This window comes from Epinephelus moara, chromosome 3 (assembly GCF_006386435.1).
Source record: "Epinephelus moara isolate mb chromosome 3, YSFRI_EMoa_1.0, whole genome shotgun sequence".
In the NCBI taxonomy this organism is placed as follows: Eukaryota; Metazoa; Chordata; class Actinopteri; order Perciformes; family Serranidae; genus Epinephelus; species Epinephelus moara.
Window position 1 is genome coordinate 41,161,653 of NC_065508.1, and position 21,966 is coordinate 41,183,618.

Genomic DNA, 21,966 nt, shown 5'->3' on the forward strand with positions numbered 1-21,966 from the left:
AACTCTATGCACAAGCCAACATGCTTGCACAAAAATTTAATAAGTGTACTGATGATGTCAAGATAGCTTTGTTTAGGTCATATTGTACTTCATTGTATACTGCACACCTGTGGTGCAGGTACAGTGCTGCAAAAATGAAAAAAATCCAGGTGGCATATAATAATGCATTTAGGATTTTACTCAGGCATCCAAGATGGACAAGTGCAAGCCATATGTTTGTCAGCAGTGATGTGTCCACTTTTCATGCTGTTCTTAGAAAGTTTATTTACAGTTTTATGTGTCGACAAAGAATGGAGTCATTATGGCCCTAGCGGTGCCTGCACAAAGTGACACAAAATATTTGTCATACTTCTGGAAGCACTGGAATAGATGCCTGTATGTCTTTTAAACCTACTTGTTGTGTTGTTTTTATTGTATTGTCTGTGTTTTTGTATATGGACTTGAGTCTGGAATAAAGTTTATCTGTACTATACTGGTGGTTGTCCACTTCATAGACACTGCACAGCTCAGAGAGCTGTCTCCACTACTAGGAGATCACATATAAGGGCAAAGAGCTCCTTGGATTTTGCTGAATATTAATTAATACAATAATTTTAATGTGCCTCTAATGAGAAGCAGACTTCTCAGTCTGGATCCTGCACTGAGATCTTACTGGATGCAGCTATGTCTTCTCTGAAAGCAAAAATGGCTGATAGAAATATTGTAGATCATCAGAAGGTGAATGGATTGTGAATAATTATCATGCTGTGATGTGTGTGCATGTATGTATGTTTATATATATGCATGCATGTGTGATTATGCATAACTTTTCTCAGATTTTTACTGCAGTTTTATGTCCTTGTGCTTTGACATTGAGCATTTTGATCTAAAAGTGGAAAAGTGGGAAAGAAATAATGAACAAAACTAAAACATGGAGAGATGCTGACACTCTGGCTGAACTGAGCTGACAATATGGATCTTCAGAGAGAAAAATAATTATGATGAGTTGTATAAATACATGGAGAACATTTGTGCTTTTTGGTTTATAGGAGCTTCCGCTGGCTGTGTTCAAGGAGCCCCACTGTTTGTGTACGTGGATGTCCTCTCTTTTCGGCCTCAACCAGCAGTCTGACAACCAGCAGTGTTTGGGGAACACTGGGCTGAATCACACAAGCGACTCCACACCCACAGCATCCATTGAGCATGACCACTACCAGGTGTATCACACGCCAGTGCTTGGTGAGAGACGATGTAATAATTTCCCGCTGTATCAGTCATTTTCACGGATCACACAAAGCAATTAAATATCCAGCCTCTGTTTCCTCCTCTAAAATGGTCTGTAAAAAGATCCTCAGCTAAGAGTGGTCTATTCTGTGACACTGCATGAATGTAGTGTTGTTTCTATAGTGAAACTGAGTGACGAGGAAATTGCTCTTGAAAGCAGTGTACAGATCACACCAGTAATCTCAACTGTTTCATTTTTTGCCTTCTTGCAACCATGCTGTAATCTGGGTCACATTTGACTTGTTCTGTGTTGTGTTGTGTTGTGTTGTGTTGTGTTGTGTTGTGTTGTGTTGTGTTGTGAAAATGAATCAGTTTTGGGCTCTCTGCATCCACACTTTCTGATGCATACTGATCTAGTCCAGCTCTGCTTTGTTTTGTAACTATACCCAACAACAAAATCTTCTTTTAGACTCCAGATGCAAAGAGAGGATGTTTCTGCCTCAGAGATCCAGCTCCCTTGTGGCTCTTTCTAGTTTTCCTGGTGCAGGCAACACCTGGGTACGACACCTGATTGAGCTTGTGACTGGCTACTACACTGGCAGCTTCTATTTTGATGGCACACTGTACAACAAAGGTGGGGAGGGCACCTCACCACTGCTCAAATGAACGTCTAAATGAGTGCTCTGTGAAATATTGCGTCACAGCTGACCCTTATCCATTAATTTATTTACCGGTACCAGGTTTCAAAGGAGAGAAGGACTACTGGAAGAGTGGCCGCAGCATCTGCATAAAGACCCACGAGAGCGGCCAGAGGGAGATTGAAATGTTCGATTCTGCCATCCTGCTGATTCGAAACCCTTACCGCTCCCTCATGGCTGAATTCAACCGTAAGTGTGCGGGACATCTAGGACACGCTACAGATGCACAGTGGAAAAGCAAAGGTACTGTACAATTTTTTTTAGTCATATACAAAAAATTGCCACAGTGAAGCAGTCATTGGCAATATAAATCAAGCCATCTCCAACACTGCTCATCTGACTAAAATGGAAAGATTCTGTACTGTGTGTATGTCTGTCTGTCTGTTGATTTACTTGACAGTTGTTTATCCAATGGACGTCAAACTCGGCAGATGTATTGTTGATGAGTAGTGTAGTGTGTAGTGTTGAGCGTGGGCTCTTGAGATCTATGGGACATATTTATTAGTAGTTGTATTATCCAGTAAACTGCTGAATAATATATATGAATATGTATTGTAGAGTATTCAATTTCAGTTTCAATTTTTTTATAAATGACATTGTTGTCAAGCAGTCAGTGCCACACAATATGAATTTTGCTGTGATTTCTCTGTTACCAAAACAGGACAAAGTAATTTTTGTTTACAAAGCCTGTTAAATAACGGATTTGTAGTGTTTGCAAAGATGCCTGAGAGTGTGGCTACATCATATAGGTGAAGTGGATTTCATTGATGGCTGCCTCACATTTAGTGACATGGAGAGACTTTTTAATAAATAGTAAAAGTCAAAAGTGGCATTACTTTAGCATCCAGTAGTGGCAATATTTCTGAAAGCATTAGACAGGATACAAAAAACATATCTATTTTATGCTTTAGAAGCTGGTACAATATACAACATGAGTAAATAAAAAACATACTATTGCTGTTCAGTGTAATCATCTGTTTAAAATACCATCTGTATGTTTGAAAGAAAGCATGAGACATTTATAACCATATTTAGGCTCTTATTCTGTGTACCTGATGTTTACATATTCTTATTGTAAATGCTGATTTCGCATTCACACAGTTTTGATCAAAATCTTTATTCTTCTTATTCTTATTTAACCGTACATTTTTTAAATGACTGCAGCTTCTCATACTTTGAGCTACAGAAACCATTCAAATATCAAAATGTTCATCTGTCAACTGTCTTCAAGGACTTTCAATTTTCAATTCAATTCAATTTTATTTATAAAGCCCAATATCACAAATCACAATTTGCCTCACAGGGCAGTGGATAAGGAAAAACTCCCCCCAAAAAAACCCTTTAATGGGAAAAAAACGGTAGAAACCTCAGGAAGAGCAACTGAAGAGGGATCCCTCTTCCAGGACGGACAGATGTGCAATAGATGTCGTACAGAACAGATCAACATAATAAATTAACAGTAATCCATAAGTCACAATGAGACAGAAAGAGAGACAGAGAGAGAGAAAGAGACAGAGAGAGATGCAGGACAGACAATAATGTTAATAGCTTACAAAAACATTAATGAAAGTAATAATATTATAATTATAATTCTGGCTATTGTGGTACAATATGTTGAAAGTAAATATTAACATCTGATAGTATATGTATGTGACAATAATCATATGTGTATAATAACAGTAGAAGTATGACTAATGATAACATACTTCCATTATACTTTCATGTTTCTATCATTTAACGACCTAATTCCTGAGGGTGCTATTGTAGAAATTATTATGGGTGCATCTTCCAGTGAGATAGCGGAAGTAGCAGTCAGACAGGTAGTTGCATTTAGTGTCTTCGGTTAGTACCAGTGGCCAATCTTAGTGGCTAACCACCAATGTTAGTTCTTTTTGAAAGTAATTCTCCTTCAATTTAACAAATACGGCTTTGATTATAACAGATATTTAACTAATATTAGCATGTTCAAAATTGTCTTTGAGGAGCTCTGGTACATGTTGCGCTGTCTGTGTCTGTAATGTTAGTAAAAAACAGAGTGAGCTTAATTTGTGGCTTCAACAATTGTGTGTTAAACATGTACTCACAACAAAATGGGATTGTTCCTGTAACCAGTGGTATAGTTTCCATCACCTACAGAGAGATGAAAAGAGGAATGGCAGTGTGAGTATTGCAAGAGTGGGATGTCGAGGCGAGATTCAACATGGTGGCACCCTACTGCTAAGATACACAACAAAAGTAAGACAAACGAAAAAGGAATAAAACTACATTTCTGGTCAGATCACAACTACAGCACACCTTTTACAACCAGTCCGAAGTAAAATAACCTTACAGTGGAGGATTTAATGGACCTTGAGATATTCATTGACCACTACCAGCGAAACAACAGGACAGGACCCAAACTTAGAAAAAAAAAAAAAATCTTCAACAGACTTGAATGACCTTAAAACCACTGAAATTGAGGAGCATCACTTGTAGTAGGCTGACTGTAGAGCGATGGACAATTATTCTGCAACACCAGAATCATGCCATTACTCTTCTAGATGAACTGAAATTAACTAAAACATCCAAAACAATAAGACCATGGTAACTGAAATATCTTAAACCTCTCACCCTCCATCACTCTTTGTGTAAAGAAGTGCTCTGTACTGCCTCTGTCTTTGTGTATCTCTTGCTCTTTTGTTGTTGTTTGTCTTGATGTTCTGTGTATTCACCACTCATTTGTATGTCCAGTCACATGTCCAGTCTCTGTAGTTCATGTTATATATTATGAGTACAGACAGCTTTAATGTCAGCTCATTGACTTACAAATCCTTCTTGGTTAATGATTTGATAAATGAAAAGAATTTGCATTGAATGTGTTAGGAGAGACCTGGCTTAGCTTCACCACTGGTGTCGCAACACTGATAGAAGCTTGTCCTGCAAACTATAAATTTTATCAGTCACTCAGACAAAAGAGGAAAGGACGGGGATTATAGCTATCTTTTCTGCATAGTTTTTGTGTAATGACATTGATCTGGGTGAATTTACATCGTTTGAATACCTTGCAGTTGAGCAGCATTATCAGTGCTCATCATTACATAATATTGGCCACCAAATTATTCATCAGTATTTCTTAAGGAATTCTAAGAGCTGATTCCACTAAGTGTCACTAGATATGATGGATTAATTTTGAATGGAGACCTGAACGTTCATATCAACAAAAAGATTGATTCCACATCTACTGAGTTTATGAATGTAGGCCTACCTGACAGCTTTGAGCTTACTCAGCATGTAAATAAAGCCACTCATCAGCATAGTAACATTCTAAACTTGGTAATAACAACAGCGGTAAACATTGACAATGTTTCAATATCTTAGTAACCCATCTAGCTATCACTGTGTGTTTTTTGGTGCCAAACTAAACTCAACAAACTAAAGGTGAAGTTCTGGTTCAAAAGAGACTTTTAGGTGGCAAGGTTGAAGCAAAGTTTTCTAATATAATGAGATAATTTGAGTCATACAGGTAGGGCTGCTCTGTAAATGACATGGTTAAAATTTTCAACAATACCCCGTCTTCTGCTTTAAATACTGTTGCCCCACTAAAGGCTAAAAAGAGGATGACTGACATAATTTCCCCATGGTTAAACAGTAACAGTGGCTACGGTTACATGATGGCTTCTCATTCGGAATGAAATGAATATGAATGAAATCATTCGGAATTAGTTTTTCCAGGTAGTTTACATGGGAAATATTCATTCCAAATGAGGGTTTACACGGGAGATCAGTTTAATCTCCTTTATTCAGGTCTGCACAAGGTTTGGGGCAGGGAAGGTTTCTGATTGGATGGGGGGTGGGGCGGATGTTAAGTGTTTACGTTTGCCGGAAGAAAACACTGTAGCCCTTGCTCCGGATAACAAGATGCTTGACGACGCCATTCTTAGTGCCTTTTTTGGGCGTGTTTTGCTTATATTCTTGAAGCAGCAGTACGACAGCAATCTTGTTCTGCTAATGCTTCATCTGTTGAGGAGGGGAAGGGAGGTAGAAGACTGTGCTGTGGCGAATGGAAACCGGTGAGTGCAACGAGTCCAACTGCTCTATCTCAGCCCGTTGCTATGCGCGCAATATACGTCATCGTGCCAGAAGGGAAAGGAAACGAGCATGCGCAGAAAGACCGGAATGAACTTAAAGAGGAATGAGTGTAGACATGCACACAAAATTCTTTCATTCGGAATGACAAACGGAATAAACCACCCCCTTTAATCGGATTTAATTTTCAATCGGAATGACCATTTACATGACCACGTTTAATCGGAATGGCCTTTCATTCCGATTAAAAGTGGAATTAAACTGTCCATGTAAATGTACTGAGTGTTAAAGAGACTAAGAAAATCTGCCGAGCAGCTGAAAGAAAATGGAGGAAAACTAAGCTTACAGTTCACTGCACCATATACAAAGAAGAGATGACTGCCCATAACAAAGCAATGCGTCTGGCAAGAAAGGATTACTTTTCCAAGATTTTCACCGAAAATGCTGGGAACTGGTATTATTCTCCACCATTGATCAGCTACTCAACACTGCGTCCACCTGTCCGCAGTTCTCTGCATCAAAGGGTGAGGAACTTGCATTGCTCATCAAAAACAAAATAACTTCAATAAGAGCTGGTATTACTGCTGATGTAAGCACAGATGACATCAGTAAACCCTGTAAAAAAGATGTAATCATGGGGAAATTCAGCTGTATTACATTACCAGAGCTTTACAGAACTGTCAGTGTAAATCCTCCACCTCTTGTATCGACCCTATACCTACAGCATTTCTTAAAACAGTGTTTCAAGTCAAGTCCTGAAGATTATAAATACATGTCTTCAAACACGCATCTTCCCAGATGCCTTCAAAACAGCTGTTGTAAAACCCATACTAAAGAAACCCAACCGAGATGGAAATGCACTGACCAGCTATAGGCCGATAGCCATCCTTCTGTTCATTAGTAAGAATGAATAATCAGTGACCTGAGACTAAATTCTGATCAAAATAAGGTCTCAACTCTTGTCAAGTGCAGCATTTGATATGACTGACCATGACATCTTAATCAATTGTCTTGAAAAGGTGATTGGTCTTTTTGACTATGAGTTAAACTGGTTCAAAACATGCATTAACACTAGGACCACCAGGATTACAGCACCCCTCCAAGCGCCGCAATGGTCTGCCAGAGCGTCATGTAACTTCATTGTCTGCCCGTGTGCTCAGAAGCACACAAAAAAGTGCATTTTTGAGTAATTTCCGAGAAGTTATGATGAAATAAAAAAAATATTACAGACTATAGAATAGGACTCTCCAATGTCTCATGTCAATTAATTAACACTATTTGTCGGCTTTTTATAATGCCTTTTTTTTTTTGAAAGTGGTGATTTGCTAAATACATTCTACAATAATGAATTAGATTAACTTTTGGTCTATAATATTGTTGGCTATATTACGTATTTTAATTAAAAAAAAAGTTAAGAATAAAAAAAATAAACACCGAAATAATTGGTGGAAACTTTTTTTAAATTTTTTTATTGCTACTCCTCTCCTCTCTGACATACTAACACACACACACACACACACACACACACACACACACACACACTGAACACGCAATTGAATGAATGAATGACTGAACATCGGAAGCGGTACAGCCGCAGTCCTGCCGGCTGGCGCGGTCACTGTAGAGATTACATTCGTTTTTTTTTTTTTTATTATTAACATGTGTTTTTATATTGACCGTATTAATGGTTTTGTTTTCAAATAAATATTTGGAAACGAAAATGTATGCTTTGGTGTACTTTTACAGAGTTTTGCAATATGTATAGCCTACCTGTATGTATCAAAATGTATAATTTTGAGGTATAAATGCTCAGAAGTCTAGTGTGCTTCATTTTTGTAACTTAAAAGCTTCAGAAAACATACAAGACACATTTTTAGGAAAAGTCATAGGAAGAAAACGTTGTAGGTTTTATCTAAACAGAGTTATTTGCATTATAAAAACCCAAACAGTCTGTCAGACCGTCGTGGCGGTTCAGGGTGGATCATGTGTCTGAGAAACACAACTTCTGTTTTGGGGTTGCACAAGGAAGCTGCCTTGCACCAATATTATTCTAATTAAGGCCCTGGCAAAGGCCCAGTTGCGCCCCTACAAAATTTCAACAAAACAGCCCCCAAAGTTGCTTTCATCTACATGTACGGAACTTGGTAGGCACATGTAACAATCGAGGATGTACCAAAAAAGCCTCTTGGGCCCATGCTTTAAACCCAACAGGAAGTCAGCCATTTTGAATTTACTGTGCAGTTTTGGTGCATTTGTGGCCATTTCCAGGGGTCGTAAATTAACAACTAGTCCTAGAGATTTTATCCGACTGACTTCAAACCTTGGTCTGTCCCACCGGAAGACCTTGAAGAAGAAAAGTTATTACAGGCTTGAGTTTTCACCAACCCATGTGACCGTGGCAAGGCGGCAAACTTAGGCATCTCCCCACAAAACAGGAAGTAGTTTATAAGTCCAGCATACTTGGTCCAATCTTCCCCAAACGTCACAGGATTGATGGCAGTCCCACCTTGAACACATCTGCATGTCAGTCTTTAGTGATAGTTATAGCCCCACCTTCTGGTAACAGAAAATGTCATGTTTTATACTTTGATGTACACCTCCTACAAAGTTGACCTGATATACGTCAAACTTGGTCAGAAAAAGCCATAAGACCTTGATGATGCTTTATTGGGAAAACTGTGAGTTTTCGTCAAAGGGCGTGGCCATGGCCTGGCGGCGAATTTCGATGTTTCGCCATGATGACAAAAGTTGCTATAACTTCACTCCATGTGGGCATATCTTTCCAAAACTTTACACATATGATGACAGTCCCACCCTGAAAAACTCTACAGAGGAGTTTTGAGTCACCATCATAGCGCCACCTACTGGCAACAGAAAATTACTATTTTCATTCTTTGATATCCCTCTTCTAGCAGGTTAATCAGACCAACCTCAAATTTGCTGATAAAAAGTCATAATACCTTGATGATACTTAAAAATGAAGCTCTTGAGTTTTTGTCGAATGCTGTCACTGTCGCAATGCCTTATTTGCCATAAAACAGGAAGTTGTTTTTAAGGAGCAAGGCATGCTTGAAAACTCATGAAACGTGGCACACACATCAGAGGTCCCAAATTCTGCTGTCTGATATGATTTTTGTGCTTTGATGTGTCAAGATGGCTCAAAAGCACCCCCTACAAAGTTTCAACGAAACAGCCCCTATAGCTGGCTTCACCTGCATATATGAAACTTGGTAGGCACATGTAACACTCTAAGACGAACAAAAAAGCCTCTTGGAGTCATGTTCCAAACCCAAAAGGAAGTCCGCCATTTTGAATTTACTTGTGCCACTTTTGTGCATTTTTGCCCATTTCCAGGGCTCGTAAATTAACAAACTTGTCCTAGGGATTTGATCTGATCGACTTCTAATGTTGGTCTGTCCCACTGAAAGACCTTGAAGAAAAAAACTTAATACAGGCTTGAGTTTTCATCAAACCGTGTGACCATGGCAAGGCCTTTAACTTCCATGTGTCGCCATAAACAGGAAGTGGTTTGTAACTCCAGCATACATGGTCCAATCTTCCCCAAACTTCACAGGATGGATGACGGTCCCGCCTTGAACACATCTATATGAAAATATTATGTATTTCGCATAGTGCCACCTACTGGCAACAGGAAGTATGTCTTTTGAGATATTTATCATTTGATTTATGTGAAATTTACATGTTGTCTATATTTGATGTATAAAATCATGACATATCATCAATGCATTCTCCAGGGTCAGCATTTAATGGTGTGGCTGTGGCATGGCATCAGGTTTAAATGTCTCGCCATGAGACATGAAATTTCTACAACTTTGGAGTAAATGGTCTAATCTGCACCACACTTGACATGTTTGATAATAGTCCAACCCTGTACACGTCTATGTGACAATTTTCAGTCATAGACATAGTGCCACCTATGAGCAACAGGAAGTCTTTTCAGACACTCATCTGTTGATTTACCTGAAATTTACATGGTGTGGTCTATATTTGATGTACAGAAACATGACATATTATTGATGCGTTCTCCAGCGCCCTCTCATGGAAAAAGGATGTGGTACAAAATATGAATTAGGTCAGTCAGGCATATGACAGTGGTGAGTGACAGTTTCAGCTGAGAAACACATCACAGCGAAATCAAACAAAGTTCATCTCAGGACTTGTGTCTACATCCCGGACCAGATTGCATCCACAGTCTATCACATACTATCAACCCGAATCAGACGAACCTCACAATGGAGACCGTAACAGACTTGGAAGCTTTCATTGACTACTACTACAACCAGCAAAACAGCATGGACCTACCGGACACACCAAACCCTCTGAAAAGAAAAAAGAAGGACTCCTCAACAGACACCACCGGTCTTCTAAACTCCGAAACTGAGGTTAGTCTCTTGGACAGCATTAATAAAAGACTTGTCCTGCAATTTTCACTACACACGGATGTTAACGACATACACAATAGCCTGGAATTTGCTCACAACATCATATCACTTCAAAAAACAAACCAGGACTTACAGACCTCCGTTAAATCACTCACCAAGCAAATGCACGCTGTCACAAAAGGGAACAAACTGATGAAAGAAACCATTCTGGACTTACAAACCCGTTCTTTGCGTGACAATCTCATCTTCGCAGGCATCCCGGAAAAATCACCCAACAATCCAGAATCACTGCTAAAAAACTGAAACTACCACCCGACACCATCCAAAACATCACATTCCACAGAGTTCACCGCCTCGGAAAACGATCAGACAACAGACCCAGACCCATCATAGCCAAATTCGAGCACTTCCAGCAAAAATAAGTGGTCAAAAGCAAAGGAGAGGAACTCAAAGGAACCACATTCTGACTAAACGATCAATACCCACAAGAAATCAATGAACGACGCAAAAAACTGCACCCCATCTTAAAGGAAAACCGGAAAAATAACAAACGTGCATCACTTGTAGTGGACAGACTGTACATAGATGGACAGTTATTCAGAAACACAAAAATCACGCCATGGCTCCACTGAACGGACTGAAATGAATCGAAATGTATCATAAATGAACTGACATTAACCAATGATTAACTGAATTAATATAATATTTCAACCTCCTATGACTAATATTCCTTTGCATGAGGAAACTGTGTAATACCCAGTCATGCACTTACCAGTGTTCCTCCCTGCCTTTGTTCATCTCGTGTTTGTTTATGTTGTTGTTCATGTCCTTCATATTCTGTGTTTTCACCAGCCTTTTCTATGTGCAGTCTGATCATTCTGCCGACATCTCTTTGAGAAACCCATCATTGAAAGAATATTCATATTTCTCCTCCCTCCATCAGTCTCATTCCAGAATTTATTTCAATTCAAACCTCCTACAAGATGACATTTTAATACATCACTCTGAGAAGATTCCGATTTTAACTCCATGATCCAAAGAGAGTGGGCATCCTTCCTGGAGATGAACGACTCATTGTTATGGGAAACAGGTAAAGCAGTATTAAGGGGTAAAATCATATCATATTCAGCACACAAGAAAAAACAGAACTGGAACTGGTAAACACCTTAGAGCAACAAATTAAACTCTTAACAGACCAATATACTAATAACTAGGGATGGGTGCCGACACTCAGTATATTTATGGTACCGGTGCTGACGTATACGGTAGTAATAAGACCGGATAACAACGCAAATTTCGGTGCCCCATTTCAGTGCGGCCACTGCAAGTGAGAGACAGATGAAGAAGAAGAGCTTCCAGTCAAGATGCCGCCCAAGGGGGGAAAGCGTTCCCAAGTTTGGCTTTACTTTTCTTTAAAAGATGCAGACTCTGCGACTTACCACAAATGTCTCAAGAGTTTTATGTGTAGGGGTGGCAATACGTCGAACTTAACCAAGCATCTGAAAAGGTTGAAAAGTGCACCGTTTTTGATAGCTTGTGAGACCCCTCGCCAAGCACATTATCTGCGGCCAGTCCTAGCATCCCCACCGGTAAAGATGAGAGCCCCAGCCCTGCTGCCTGTGTTGTGGACATCACTGATGATGATGACAGTAGCTGCCTTTCGTCGTCGAGTAAGTATTTTAATGTTGTCAGTGGTAAATTAGCCTACTTTGTGTAAGCAAGCAAGTTAACACACTAACGCGCTAACGCTGAGGTAGCAAACAACGTTGCGACGCCAAGCTAACAATCGGTGTGCTACGTTCGACATTTCTGCCAAGTGTCAGCTTTTTCTTAAAAGTTAGAAGATTTGAGGGCAAAATGTTAAACTTAGGATCTTGCATCAAATTTAGACGGCACAGTTTATGCATTTAAGCAATACATGACAGTCTGGCTGGTTGATGGGCTAGCCTACATTACTGATTTTGATCATCTTATGTTGTTCAAGTTGTAGGCTATATGAATGTAAAATAATGATGAACTTAAGTTATTTCACCAGCATTAGACAGCGTAATTAAACATATGTTATATTTTTAATAGAATCAGACATGTCTGGGCCTGGGTACTTATTATAGCGGTCTTGTGCTTTCATCTACCCGACCAGCGGCTTTAAGTAGAAAGTGAGGGAGGGGATGGCATGCAACTTGTGCAGATACTAATGACCTGAAGAGGACTAGAGTTGACCTTAAGAGAAGACCTGAAGAGGCTAGACCTATATATCATGTTAAATGTTTAAAACAAGAGCTAGACTATGTGTTTGTCCATAGCAATTTCATGTTTATATTTTGTATCCCTGGCTTTCCAGCTACAGCAGTGACTCCCTTTACCCTGGCAAAGAAGGCCCAGTTGACCAAAGAAAAGGTGGAGGAAGTACATAGAGCGGTCACAAAATTTGCGGTGAAGGGCCTTCACCCATTTTCCATAGAGTCACCATCATTCAGGTAAATATGTTGTCATGTTATGTAAAAATAGTGTTTGCTGTGTAGGCTGAACTGCCATGCTAAGACGTTACCACCCTCCATCCAGAGATGGCCTCTCCAATATACTCGTTCCTGCATGGTATTCTGTGGAGAAGAGCAATATCATTCAGAAGTTGGGGCAGGTCAACAAGGTAGCCATCACCTGTGATGGATGGACCGGTTTGGCACAAGACCACTATCTCACTGTGACTGTCCACTATATCTTCAGAGACAGAGTAGAACAGAAGGTGCTGAGCACTGAAGCAGTCTATGAGTCCCAGACAGGACCAGTAGTGGCCAAGGAGATAGCCAGTGTTGTGGAGGAATTCAACTTGAGTTGAAAAATAATTGCTGCCACAGTGTACAATGCCAGCAACATGGATGTTGCTCTAAAAAAAAATCTGAATTTCTTAAAAGTGGGGTGCTTCGCCCACACACTAAATCTAGCAATACAGAGGGTGTATGAGATCCCTTCAGTGTCAAAGTGGTGTGCCAAGATCCGTGTTGTTGTGGTATGGCTTAAGTGGTCTACCCTAAGCAAAACTTTACTCTGAGAGAAGCAGCGAATCCTCAGTGAGTAGCATAGATGTAATAACTTATCTCAAAAAGTATTGTTTATAATGCCAGCAATTGTTTATTGTAATTGAAAATGTCTATTTGTGTTTAAGAGTTGCCAGAGCATAATGTAATTCTGGACGTAAATACACGCTGGAACTCCCTCTTCCTGATTGTGGAAAGATTTATCGAGCAGTACGAAGCAATTCAGGCAGCTGCTCTGGGTCAACGGCTGAGGAAGCCAATGGAGAAGGACAGGTGAATGACAAGAGGGTCACTTGCTAGAGAACAATTAACAATTAACAATTCATTTATAATTTACTCTAGTCTTAACATTAGTATTCATTTTTCCCAGACTAGAAAAGCTAACAAAATGATTTCGATAAGGCTGAGGAGTTCATCAACTGCATGAAAGGCCTTTACACTTCAACCCTGTGTGTGTGAAGTGAGAAGTCTCCCACATGCAGTCAGATCATCCCCATCCTGACCAAGCTGGAGGCACACTTCAAAACATCAGAAAGAGACACTGGTTTCACCCCTTCAATAAAACAGAAGGTCTGGGGAGATCTGCATGGGAGATATCAGGTATTCTACATTTGCAGACAATATCTGTGTTCACAAAGACAGAGGGAGAAACCACACCAATTTCAGTATTAGATAGACTAATCATGTGTTTCTTACAGGATGAAAACATCCAGAATTTTCTCCAGGAGGCCACACTGATAGACCCACGTTTTAAAGCTATGGACCATTTCATTGCTATTCTGTTGCTAGAGCAACAACTTTGGTCCCTGTTTACTTCCTGTCAGCTTCTGCGTTAACATACATTCAAACAGGAAATACAAAGGGACCCATTTTTCTAAATGTTTATGTTGTCCAGTTTGAAACGGTCTATAGTTGGTAATCCTGTTCAGAAACACTTCTTGTTATACTGGGTGAAATGGTCCTTCCATCCTGAGATGTGTTCAGAAAAAGGAACGAAAAAAATCCGACCTCTGTGGCAGCTGCAAGCATGTAAAAACTCTGACCAATCCCTGCCATTCGGTGCGAATGGAAAGAACCAATCAGATGCCTTCATGTCTCGTCCTGCCGGAGCCCCCCTCTGTCCCTCCCTCCCTCCTCCCTGCGTGCACTCATCACTTGTCACCATTGCCGGAAATATTCAGCACACTCCTCAGCAGAAATACCGAGTTAGCAGGAGTTTGCTGAACAATGGCAGAGAAAATGCAGCCAAAAGTATCACTTCCAGCATTACTTGTAACGGCTTGCCCCGCTAAACAGGCTGAGAAAAGAAAGTCGGAGGCAGAAAAGGCTGCGACGAAAAAGGCTTTGGATAAAGTGAGAGGACAAACCAGACATCAACATGGGTGCAGCTTTTGAACAGTGGAGACAACTGAGGGAGCTGAGGGGCCTGAAAAGTGATGCAGAGGTTGCTGTCTTTCTGTTGGACAGGTAATTATTTGTTTGCTTCGGGGGGATTTGTTATTTTACTCGGCTGTCCTCTGCCCTGCTGCTGACTCCTACTGCAGGGTGCACGTTCAAGTTTGTGTGGGGCCGTGGCTTTGGACGGAGCACTGACAGGAGGGGGAGGAAGGGGTGGAGCTTAGAGGAGGTGCCGCTTTCAAATCTTGCTAGCTCTCCAACATTACCAACTAAAGCTTTAAAGGCAGGCTGGAAGTAGGTGTTGCTGATGCGTGGTGGGACAGGTTGGCGAGGGCAGCAATTGCAAATGCTACAGCAGCAGCACCACAGGTATTTCACTGTATGTATCTCTCTGTGTACTCACTACTCAGTGCTCATTTTCAAATGCATCATGCTCATGTTATTGATTCTGTGATAAAGTAATGCTGTTTTTGGGAAATGTGTGTGTGTGTCTACAGCCTCCAATAGAGGGCCCTCAGACAGAAGTTGAGGTTGAAGATGAGGAGGAGGAGGAGATGGCATAAAAAACTGTAAGTTCAGAAGTTCTGAATCAAAACCACACACTATCTAGTTTAGAATGCTTTTTTTCCTATAGAAAACTTAAACTCCTTTTTGTATTATTAAGCCAAGAAGAGCTCAAAAGAAGTCAGCCCTGGAACAGGTGTTTAAAGATGAAGACCGAGAGCTTCTCAAGGGAGCTCAGACAACAAGCAGAGCTCTGTCCATCACTGAGCAAGTGCAGAAAGAGATAGACATCTACAAAGGCCTGCCTGCAATCCCATCCCAAGAGGGATACCCTCCCTAATTCATCTGCTCTCTCAGAAAACTATTTGTGCTTCCAGGCCTCATCAACCCCATCAGAGTTTTCTCCACTGCTGGACATACGATTAGTCAGGAACAATGCCGCATATTGCCAGAGAAAGCAAACGTGAAGGACTGTAAAATTAGGTGAATTGTGTGTTCTGTGTGTTTGTGTTTTGCACCCAAAGTTTAAGATGGAGATTACCCTGGTGGTAATGGTAAATTATGGCTCTATTGCTAGGTTTGATACAGAATAGTTTTATTTGAGATTTGTTGTGACATTTATTTTATATTGGTTAATTTATTACTTATACATCATTTTATTTATATTTTTTAAGAATTTGAGAGTTCAAGTTTATATTTTTAAGAATTTAAGGTACTGTGTGTGTCAGAAAATGCCTTAAAATAAAAAGACATTGTTTTAGGACCAAGATTTGTGTGTTTTCCATTTTTTTAATATTTTACCGGTTTGAGCACTCGTTTAAGCACCGGCACAGTTTAAAAAGTACCAAATAGGCACCAGTATCGTTTAAACCTATATGATACCCATCCCTACTAATAACCCCAATGAACAAATACAAAATGAATTGAACCAACTTAAAACTCAACTGGAAAGTATCATACACAAGAAAACACTGCTTCTTATCCAACAACTCAAATATGAGAGCTTTTAATACAGTAACAAATCAAGCATCTGGCAAATCTACTACAACACAACACTGTTATGACACTCTTATTAATACCTAATAAAGATCCAACTCACCCTTCAAGCTATCGCCCACTCTCACTCATCAACACTGACTTAAAAATTATGACCAAAACACTCACAGCCAGAATAGAAAGAGTCACCCCTATCCTAATCCACCCTGACCAGACAGGCTTCACCAAAAACTGACATGCTTCAGATAACAAACAAAAAAACAACAAAAACAAAACAAACCCATAATTCTATTATTAGATGGTGAAAAAGCAAAATTGGAAACTGGAAATTTCTATTTCGCAATCTACACAAGTTTGGTTTTAGAGAGTCGTTATCCACTGGATAAGAACACTGTATACCTCACCTAGGGCCACAATAATCACAAATGGGATCACTTCACCAAACTTCACACTTCACCAAGGAACCAGACAAGGATGCCCACTCTCTCCATCCCTGTTTGCCATTTTTATTGAACCACTTGCAGCAGCAATATGTCAAAACAATAAAATCAAAGGGATACAGGATGCCAGTTCACAACACAAAATTAGTTTATATGCAAATGATTTATTATTATATCTACAGAACCCATCCGTGTCACTACAGGACACTTTCAATATCATCACAATTTCTCTACAATCTCACACTACACAATAAACTGGAATAAATCAACCATACTACCTCTGTCTGAACACACCTGGGATTCTGCAGCGCAAAATCCCCCCCTTCCACTTCACACTGGCAATAAAAAATATTTAGGCATTAATATTTCCTCCAGGCTGGAGTTATTCAAACTTAATTACACCCCATTGCTCAAAAAAACAGAAGACGATCTCAAACGCTGGACCAAGCTCCCACTCACTCTCAGAGGACAAATAGCTACAGTCAAGATGAAAACCCTACCTCAGATTAATAACTTGTTCTCAATGATTCCCACCACCCCCATCGACAAATGGTTTAAAACACTAGACTCAATAACCACTCAGTTTTATTGGAACAACAAAAAACCCAGAATCTCACTTTCAACATTACAAAATAGAAAATTGCAAGGCGGCTTAGAAGCACCAAACTTTCTCCACTACTTTCTGTCAAACCAATTGCAATATTTATTTAAATGGACGCAAAAGCACAATTACAACATTCCCTAGCTAGACTTGGAACAAAATCATTGCAAAGCAACTTCAGTCGCAGACCTCCCCTTCCTACCCCAATCAATCAAAAACTGAATTACTCTAAGAATACCACAATCCACACAACTCTGACAGCCTGGTGGAAAACCAACAAAATCACCAAATCATCACTTGCACCGTGTAGATACACTCCAATTTGGCACAACGTGCACTTCCAGTTTTTCAGCACCCCTATTTTCTTTCCATCATGGCATCAAAAAGGAATCACCCATTTCCATCATCTGTTTCAAAACAATCAATTCATATCTTTCAATACATTAATCCAGGAGTATGGGGTTGGGAGAGACCAGTTCCTCCACTACCAACAATTAAAATTCTATAATGAAATCCAAAATTAACATCACCAACAACACACTACAGCCATCCAGACTAACCAGCGAGATTATGAAAATCCAAAACTCAAAAAAAAAAATCATCTCAAAACTTTATGAACTTATATCCATCTCAGACACTTGCGTAACACTCCCAACCACAAAATGGGAAAATGACCTGGCTCTCTCTCCCAACCCCGACTAAAAATCAATAACAACATCTTCTCTATGACCACTGACACAAATTTACAACGTTTAATGTTTAAAATGGAATTGGCTGACACAGACACCTGTTCACAATGCATACCAGGTAGCACAGATGATTATCTGCATGCCACCTGGGTCTGTCAACCAGTTAATTCCTTCTGGACAGCAGTCACTTAGAAACTCACCACCATTTTGGGCTGCAGAGTCCCATTGTCCCCATCACTCTGCCTCCTAGGAGATACCACACAAGTAGCCCTCCAAACTAATCACAAAAACCCATTACTCACCTCTCTAACTATTGCCACTGGCTCAACTCTCTTTCAGAATACATTTCAATAGAAAGAATAACTGCTCACAAAACAAACCATATATCAGTCTTTAATTAAACTTGGAAATCATTTCTAACTCATCTCAACCCCAAACAATACTTATCAATAAACCAAAGCCACGTACATGACTTCAGGTCCCCGCCATGATAACCATCCTCTAAACACCACAATAAACCCAACCATACATACAAACATCTTTATTTTCATTTATTTATTTGTTTATTGTCTTGAACGTAATATATTTCCTATTTCCCCCCTTAGTATTATTATTATGATTATTATTAGGGCCCGAGCGATGAGAAAGTCATCCGCGTAGGACCCTATCGTAATACCATGTCAGGACTGGCAAAAAACTTGATAAAATGAAAAAATTAACCCCAACAGTACCAAAATGGGCTCTCTAGCACACAAAAATGGTCATGTCACTGCAGCCCGTAGGAATGTCGTAGAAAGATCAAACCAAAATTGGCTTTTTCGTCCAGACCTACTAATTACACGCTGACACCCCTGACCTAAATCCAACAGGAAATGAGCTAGTGCCTCTAAAAGTAACATGAGCAAATGTGGAGAAATTGTCAGCTGTGAGCTAGACATCTTAAACTTGCGCTCAAGATCACATTTTTTGACACCACAAACATAAAAACCTATATGTCTGCGTTCGGGACGAGTGTATCTCTGTTGGTATGCTCAGATTGACGATTGGACACACGGTTTGGGCATAAAAGGGAGGAGTTCGAGATATTTTAAAGCCATCTCCATCTGCCTGGTCTCACACAGCTTGTCTCTCCCTCTCAGTGACGGACTCAGGATGTTTGAAGAGCAGGGGCGAAAAGGAAAAAAGGGCACCTACTGCATGATATAGGGCCCCATTGGTGCGACAAATTTGATGAAATGAAAAAATTCACCCCAAAAGTGCCAAAATGGGCTCTCTAGCGCCACCTAGACACACTAAAATGGCCACTGCAGCCCGTAGGAATGTCGTAGAAAGATCAAACAAAAACTAGCTTGTTCGTCTCACCGAGACCTACAAATCATGGACTGACACCCCTGACCTAACTCCAAGAGGAAGTGAGCTAGTGTCTCTGAAAGTAACGTGAGCAGATGTGGAGAAATTGTCAGCTGTGAGCAAGAGAGGAGAGGGGTCTAAAATCATCTAAAACTTTTGTCTTTAACTGTCTACGTGAGCTGGAGGCCCAACACTGCTTGCACCTTTAATTTTTAATAAACTTCCGTCTGCCACCTACTGGCAACAGATAATGACTATTTTCATACTTTGATGACCCTCTTCTAGCAGGTAAATCAGACCCATGTCAAATTTGCTGATAAAAAGTCCTTGATGATACTCAGAAATCAAGCTTTTGAGTTTTCATCAAACGCTGTCACCGTGGCAGCGCCTCATTTGCCGTAAAACAGGAAGTTGTTTTTAAGGGGCAAGGGATGCTTGAAAACCCACGAAACTCAGTACACACATCAGAAGTCTTAAATTGTGTTGTCTGATGTGATTTTTTTGCTTTGATGTGCCAACTTTTCTCAGCAGCGCCCCTAAAAAATTTTGAATTTCCGCAGTACATTTAACCTAGAGTAATGACACTTGATAGGCATACGTAATACTCCAAGACATACAAAAAAGCCTTTGGAGCCATGCTCTAAACCCAACAGGAAGTCAGCCATTTTCAATATACTTTTTTTGTGCATTGAAAGACCTTAATGATGAAAAGTTATTGCAGGCTTGGGTTTTCCTCAATCCGTGCGATCGTGGCTAGGTGCCAAACTAAAGTGTTCCTCCATGAAACAGGAAGTGCTTTTTAACTCCATCATACATAGTCCAATCTGCCCCACACTTCATGTGTTTTATAAGGCTCCAGGCCAAAAGCCAGCTACATGCACATTAGATGTCATGGTGACTGCGCCATCTTCTGCCAAGAGGAAGTATGTTTTGTCAGACACTTATCTTTTGATTTACATGACATTTACACAGTGGGGTCTGCAACATGATGTATAATTAGTGTCCTCTCCAGCACCACATAGTGGAAAAAGGAAGTAGTATAAAATGTGAAATACAGCATCTCAGTGCCCGCACTCCATGGAGGATATTCAATTCAATTAAATTCAATTCAATTTTATTTATAAAGCCCAATATCACAAATCACAATTTGCCTCACAGGGCTTTATAGATATGCCATCTCACTCCTGCGTGCTAGGGGTGTAACGGTACACATAAGTCACGGTTCGGTACGTACCTCGGCGTGAGGGTCACGTTTCGGTACGGGGTCAGTACAACGGGGAAAAAGCAACAAAAAGTCACACATGTATTACACTAGCTTTTTTTCATTTATTTTGAACAGACACCAATTGACTGCAATAGAATAGAAGAGAATAAAACATAAAACAAATGCATTGTGTTCTCATACCATTCATTCTTTCTGTTCATACAGAGGAAAAGAAAAAACACAATTTCTTGTGGGGATAGACTGAGGTAGTCAGGTAGCACTTGCCAACTGGCAACTTTGGTAACGTCATTATAAGACATTTCCAATGTTGTATTACACAGTTAAATGTAAACAGTGAACATACCCTCACATTAGCAATATTTCTATACTGGCACAAATCAAACAAAAAATTTCAAATAGTTCCAAAACTGAAAATCTCTTGAAAATACTACAAAATAAATAATGAGTGTTTCAATTACTCCAGCCTAAGGCTAATGCAAAAATAAAAGGCAATACAGAACTGAATAGCATCTCCTGGTGTGAAAATACAAAATAAATACACTATAAGAAAAAATAAAATCTGTGCCTTTAGGAGCAATGCATCACATGTGTGATTAACTGAGTCTGTAAGTTCAACTATGTACCTCTTGAGAAGGTACTAATGTGTTTTTCAATTTTGAGGTTTTTCTTCAAAAATATGAGTTTGTCTACATTGGGTCTCATTCATGAAACGTGAGCAGAAGGAATTTGTGTGTAAACTGTTCGCAGACGGAAATTTATGTGCATGTCCGCATTCATCAATATTTTAGTAGCTCCGATCTTTTCGTAGCTACTAACAAGATCTACTCCTGCTCCTGACCACTCGTAGTGCTTGTGTAAATATAGTAAAGCACATAAATATTGCTTGTCACTATTGGAAATTACAATTTTAATTAGTATTGCACTCTGTTATGTACACAATACACAGATACCTTTGAAACACGTAATCTAAACATGACAAAATATTATAAATATAACACATTTAGTTAAATTAGTTGGCAATTAGCAGATTTAAGATCCAGATTAGGTTCATGATTGTGAATTATCTATGTAAATCGACTCAATACATTCAATCAATCAATCAATTTTATTTATAAAGCCCAATATCACAAATCACAATTTGCCTCACAGGGCTATACAGCATACAACATCCCTCTGTCCTTTGGACCCTCACAGCGGATAAGGAAAAACTCCCCAAAAAAAACCCTTTAACGGGGAAAAAAAACGGTAGAAACCTCAGGAAGAGAAACTGAGGAGGGATCCCTCTTCCAGGACGGACAGACGTGCAATAGATGTCGTACAGAACAGATCAGCATAATAAATTAACAGTAATCCATATGA

At 39.8% G+C, this 21,966-nt stretch overlaps 1 protein-coding gene across 1 annotated transcript in view; it reads left to right on the forward strand.

Annotated features, from left to right (window-relative positions):
* The window catches only part of wscd1b (WSC domain containing 1b), a 209,484-nt gene that overhangs the window by 114,812 nt on the left and 72,706 nt on the right, over positions 1-21,966 (forward strand). Inside the window, exons 8-10 of the mRNA XM_050036605.1 lie at positions 1,029-1,218; positions 1,673-1,837; positions 1,944-2,144. Coding sequence (XP_049892562.1) covers positions 1,029-1,218; positions 1,673-1,837; positions 1,944-2,144 — 556 coding nt within the window. The remainder of the gene's footprint in view (positions 1-1,028; positions 1,219-1,672; positions 1,838-1,943; positions 2,145-21,966) is intronic.